This window comes from Xiphophorus maculatus, unplaced genomic scaffold, assembly GCF_002775205.1.
Source record: "Xiphophorus maculatus strain JP 163 A unplaced genomic scaffold, X_maculatus-5.0-male Unplaced_Scaffold_BN000185F, whole genome shotgun sequence".
NCBI classification, from domain to species: Eukaryota; Metazoa; Chordata; class Actinopteri; order Cyprinodontiformes; family Poeciliidae; genus Xiphophorus; species Xiphophorus maculatus.
This window is the reverse complement of record NW_019369781.1, coordinates 48,336-54,335: the sequence shown is the minus strand read 5'-3', so window position 1 is coordinate 54,335 and position 6,000 is coordinate 48,336. Positions and strand designations below refer to the sequence as shown.

Below are 6,000 nucleotides of genomic sequence, written 5' to 3'. Positions count from 1 at the left end.
CACCACAGAGCAGTGGCGGGTCGTGGGGTGGACCCACGGGGCTCCACCCCGCTCATGTACTCACTGCTGGGGACTATGCAGCTCACTAGGAAAACAGAGTGCTGGCTGCAGTCGGTTAATCCTGAGCCCTGACAAGCTCAACAAAAACACCTAGGCTCTCTCTCTGAGTCTTTAACATTTAGAGGTGACAAATAGATGGATGAGGAGGCACACATGTACAGAAAAAAGCTATTTTGGGCTAGACATGTAAAAACAGACATGTGGAAATACTGAGACACTTTATAGCACATGCACTTACAGAGCTTAAACACAAATCTCTGAGAAAGAAAGCTTTTTCCTACAAACACATCAGAGAGAAGATGCCTGGCGGTCCCTGGAGACCTCATGTGATTCGGGATCGTAAATCCTGTTACGGCATCTTTGATCTCCGTCTTCCAAATTCTAATTTACAAACATAACACTGCTGACATGTTCAGTGTTTCTTTGCGGAGCGTGGCACTCAAAGCACAGCAGAGACGGTGAAGACACGGAGCGAGTGAAAGGGAGAAGCAAAGAGTGAAATGTTGCTGAAGAAGAAGGTAATCAGAAAGAGGATTAAGGTCTTGACCAAAACCGGAAAGCAGCACAAAAAGCTGGTGGAAAAACACTTTGACAGTTATAAAATGTAAGTCAGAGCCGTTGCAAAAAATAACAGCCTATGGGTAACCAGGAGACAATTTTTCTCCAAATGGATGAGGTGAGTTTTAATGAGAGGCTACAGAAACCAAATAAACATCAATAATAAATCGCATCTCGACCAACCTGCAGGGGGTGAGGTGGGTAGTGGAGCCAGACCTCCCGCAGGTCCTGTGAAGACAGAAACAAAGATGAGGAGTAAGGCAGAAGAAATTCATGGCGTGAGGGGTCTTCCAAGTTCGAGATTATAAATAACACAGTTATAAAAAAGTAAACAAATTAGGAAATTATGAATGAAATAATAGACTGAAGGTGAAAAAGTTTGATTGCTCTAAAACTAATTTAAAACACCTCAGTTCATCTTTCAAGCAAATTGAAAATTATAAAAAGGATGTAGATTTTATTTGAAGGTTGGTTGTGTGCAATAGTTGTCAGCAAAACAAATGTTTATCTTCACACCAGCATTAAGATTGACCTTAGTTTGAAGGATCCAAAATAGCGTTGAAGTAGCTAGTAGCTACTTTAATGCTGTTTGGTAGAAATAGCTCTTAGCTTTATACTAGCAAACAGTTATTTAAAAGCTAAAGAAGAAAGCTAGAAAAAGCTAAAAGCAATTTCTACCATCAGCTATTTAAGCGACTTAAGCTAATAACTTTCCTACTTAGCTGTTGGCCTAAGTATGCTAAATGAAATTATTGCTAACAGCTACTCCAGTAGGATTTTTAAAAACAATAATAGTTATTTCCACTGATGGATGCTGAAGCTAACAGCTAATCAGGCCAGCAGCTATTCATGTTTAATGCTAATCAAGCTAGGTGCTAATAGAGCTAATTATTTGCATCAACAATTACTTACGCTAACAGTTACTCAAGCTAGTAATTAGAAAAGTGGAGCAAATTTAGCTGAGCGCTCATCGGCTTGGTAACCTTTTTAACAGAGTAGCTGTTAGGAAAAGTAACTATTAGCTTGATAGGCCCATAAGAATATCTGTTTTTCTCCAGAGTTTGTACACAACATTCAGAGTGACTTTGTTGAATGTGCAAATTCTTAAAAGAATCATGCTAACAGCTACTCTGAAGCTAACACCTTTATCAACCATTAACTATTTATGCTACTCAAAGTAATAACTTTTCCTACCAACAAACTGGCTGTTGGCTGGAGCATGCTAAATGCTATTACTGCCAGTAGCTTCTCCAGCTAAAAGCCACACAAGCTAAGATCTGCTAGCACTAACAATTCCTTGAGCTAACAATTTTTTTATCATGGTAACGGTTTCTACTAATGGATGCTGAAGCTAATGACTAGTCAGTGAAGTGGCTATTTATGTTAAATATTAGTCAAGCTAAACGCTAATAAAGCCAACTATTGGCATCAAAAACTACTTGATATCAATTTTCCCTCTGGGGATTAATAAAGTATATTCATTCATTCATTATGCTAACAGTTACTCAAGCTAATAGTTAATTCCATATTCTTAGATGTATTTAAACCATCAACTGTTTTGTCTAGGGGGAGCAGGTTTAGCTGAGTGCCCTTTACCTTGGTCGCCTTTTAGCCGATAAAGTAGTTAGCTTGATATTCCCATGAGAATTTCCGTTTGTTTTTGTTCCTCACAAAGTTAACATGTTCTCTCTGTACCTGTGTGGGTTTTCTCTGGGTACTCTGGCTTCCTCCCAGAGTTCAAAAACATAATCATTGGGTTAACAGGTTACTCCAAATTGTCCTCAGCAAAGGAGGTCTCCCTATGTTGCCCTGGTAACCTGTGTACCCCACCTCTCACCCAATGGAGACTGGAACCTGCCCCTCCACAACCAGGCATTGATGAGTGGGTAAAGAAAAATGCAATCTACTGAATATTTTTAGTTTTATTAAGTTATTAGGAACAAAAAAAGGCCCTGAAACAGTAGTGGGGCAAAAAAAAAAAACATCCTACAACTGGTACAATGGACATCTTTATCTCCACACTATGCATTTCATCTGATTTTCTGATACTGTCAGTACTCAGAACTGACAACGCACTGCAGAGATGGTAAACGGGAGGTTGTGAGGTGTATCTGAGTGGAAAACACAGCATGTTACTGACAGGCGGGGTGGTAGTCTGTAGCTTTGGGAGGTATATTTTCTCTAGGGAGAAACACACTGTCTACCTTTCCTGGGGAGGCAAATGTGTACAAAAATCAACAAGTTTCTTCAATGTTGCTCTGAGGTAACTTTATAGATTAAATGGAAAAGAGATGGAGGGCTGGAAAAGCATACAGTACCAAGGGAGAGGGGGAAGAGTAAGTGCTCAAGCTGTTGCCAAGGAAAAAGGAGCAAAAGGCAGCTTTATGCTCTAATGTTGAGTGATTCATAGTGGTATAGAGAAGTGGACAGGTCCTCTAAAGCACAGTATCACTCAGGTGTTTAAAAGGTTCAAGAAGATAAACTTTAAAATGCAATGGACAGGATGGTGTGTGTGGCCATTGGTATTGAGTGGGAGCCTCATTTTCTCAACACACCCAGCTGGCAGCCCATCGCCTTGAGCAGCCAATGAAAAATTCATGACGGCGGTCAATACGTTTGAGTGAATGCTTCCTTTTGGTTGCCTGTATCCAAGATTGGGACTGGAGGTGGAAGGCGCCGGATACATGGCGTTGCTTGTGAACAAAAGACTCTCTGGCTGTGGAGATCACTTAAAGACCATCGATAGCACCGGCTAATGGATCTCATGTTATCGCAGCCTTGTTTCAGTCACAGTATTGGTTCTAAAAAAAACACACACGATTGTAATGCAATCTAAAACGTGCATACACACAAGAAGGAACTGCAAAGAAAACCAAAGGAGAAAAACAAATAGATGCAGTGAAGTACACACGAGGCGAATCGGCTTGTGATCGGGGTTTTTGATTAAAACTAATCCACAGGGTGCACATGAGCCGCCCACATACCGCATATAGACCTGAACAGCTAATGTTTCAATTACAGCCATCCTAAAGACAAGGCAGACGATGATTAAGCCAGCATCGAGTGGGGGATTTCAGAATAACAATATTTTTACTCTTTTCTTCTTTCTCTCTCTTCCAGCAGAAGAAAAGCATAATTACTGGGGCCACAAAGTATCATGTGCAGCAGCTGAATCACAGCCATTTGGAAGATTTACCTCTAGCGTTACAAACAAGGGGGGGAAACAGCCGAATGATTATTTCACTGTCAACTGCATAGTTTATAGTAAAAGTGAAAATTAAGAGACAAAAAGAAAAGTGGTACAGTGCAATCACCTGTGATCTACAGCGGATATAAAAGTTTGCAGTTAAAATGTTGATGTTTTTGAGACCATTATAAGTCATTTCTATGTTTAATGTGGCCCATAATCTGTACAAGCACATTCAAATATTTTAGAGAAAAATAATCTTTAATGATACTTTTTGTGCTCTACCTGCATTCCTGAACTGTTTTAGCAAGCTGCTGAAACTTTATAGCAATTACAGTCAATATTGGTTGTTTTTTAGGAGCAAAATAAAATGTAAAAATAGATTTATTTTAAATCTGGAATGTCTAAGTCTACTGGTATTGGATTTTGTATTTTTTTATTTCATTTTATTAATTCATTGAAATTGTTGACAACCCAATTCAAAATGGATTATTTTTGGTTTGTTTTTGGTGCAAGTTTACTAAAAATGTTCTAATTCATCACTGAAATTGTAGATCAACAGCAAAGTTAGACATTTCTTCACCCAATAAAAAAGGTAAAAAATGTTTTTAAAGATTTCATCATCGAGTAAGTTGTAGTTTAAATGTATTCAAATTAAAAACTACAGAAAAAAAAGCTAATATTGTGAACGGGCAAGATTTTAGCGATGGTTATGAATAAGGAGGACCAATTTCCTGTAAGTTTTGTCAGCAAACGGCTGACTTGAGGCGCCAGGATACATCCAGAAATATTGCTAGGCTAGGTAACTGAAGCTAACTCTTGAAAATGTAAATAAATCAGTGGAAGTGAGGGGAGAGTTTATTGAAGGTTTTGTTTCTCTTTGTACCAATAAGTATATCCCTTCAGGAAAAAAATTAAAACAATAATTCATATTTGGTCAAACTTTGCAAACTATGCAAGAACACAAAAAGAAAGAGTAATGATGTCTACAACACATGAAAGTTTAGTAAGCTAAAGTCTTACCTGACTTGAATCAGGAATCAAACAAACTTGGCTCAAACTCGGGCCGCACAAGCAGCCTGAACAGTCCACGGCGGCCCACCTACCCTCCCTACCGAACTGAACCGCCCCTGGGACTGAAGGCCATCTACCACTTCTCCTCTGACAAGGTCCAATGCTCCCTGACAAATTGGTCTCTTGCTGCAAGCTGCCAATCAATCCATCAAATGCGGTATTGCAGCGGGAAGGTCGATAGAAGATGGCACTGCTGATCAATACGAACATAAAAGGAGTCCAAAGAGCTTTCTGTCAGCGAACAGTCGAGGTGCCGTTTTTAAATTTCCCTACTATGAAATTTCCAGTGCTTGAAACAGTGAAAGCGAACGAGAAAATTACTTATTTTGTAAGATATTAGCGAGCAACGACACGGTTAAAAATAAAACAATTCTATTAGAATATTGATAGAATAATGGTTCTGTTACAAATTCAGGATGAAATGAATCTTGGGTCTGAAGAGTTCAAGGTGAGAAAATGATGATCACACTGCAAAAACACAAAATCTTACCAAGTATTTCTTACATAGTTTCTAGTGCAAATGTCTTGGTACACTTGAAATAAGACAAAATTAACTTAAACAGAACTTTTCAGCAAGATAAAGGATTTTGTTTTAAATCCATAATTAATTAATAATGATTTTAAAAAGTACTTGTTAGACTGGTAAATTATTTAATTTATTTCAAGACATTTTTCCATGTTTAAAGTGAAATAATCTGCCATTGAAACGTGCAATTCCATTTAGGCCTGTCACCGTAAATAACTAATTAGTTGCATAGTAAATTAAAAGAAACTTAATTTTCATATTTGATTTATTGTTTTTTTTTTTCTCTCTATCAAAAACTGAATGATAAATTCTTCAGTCTGATGCTTTGGTCTAAACTATCCTTTCTTTTGAAAGATAATTTTGTTTAAAGAAACCTCATAATTCATTTGTTGTTTCTGTTGTTTTCTTTATTTGTTTTGGATATTTCAAATTTAAAAGTTCATCAGAATTTAAAGTGTATTGACCTTTGAGAATGTGTTCTTGCATTATTACCATTAAATTACTTGACGATGGTCTCAGAATAACAATATTATTGTTTATTGCAATAGGCTCTGTGACTATTTAATGTCCAGAAAATGTTGTTATTGTGACAGGC

General features: G+C 37.8%; 1 protein-coding gene across 1 annotated transcript in view; it reads right to left on the bottom strand.

The window, feature by feature from the left end:
• Window positions 1-801: 801 nt before the first annotated feature.
• The window catches only part of LOC111607913 (ribonuclease 3-like), a gene marked incomplete at both ends in the record, with an annotated part of 48,652 nt that continues 43,453 nt past the window's right edge, over window positions 802-6,000 (bottom strand). The window contains one exon of the mRNA XM_023330090.1: window positions 802-846. Within this exon, the coding sequence (XP_023185858.1) occupies window positions 802-846 (45 nt within the window). The remainder of the gene's footprint in view (window positions 847-6,000) is intronic.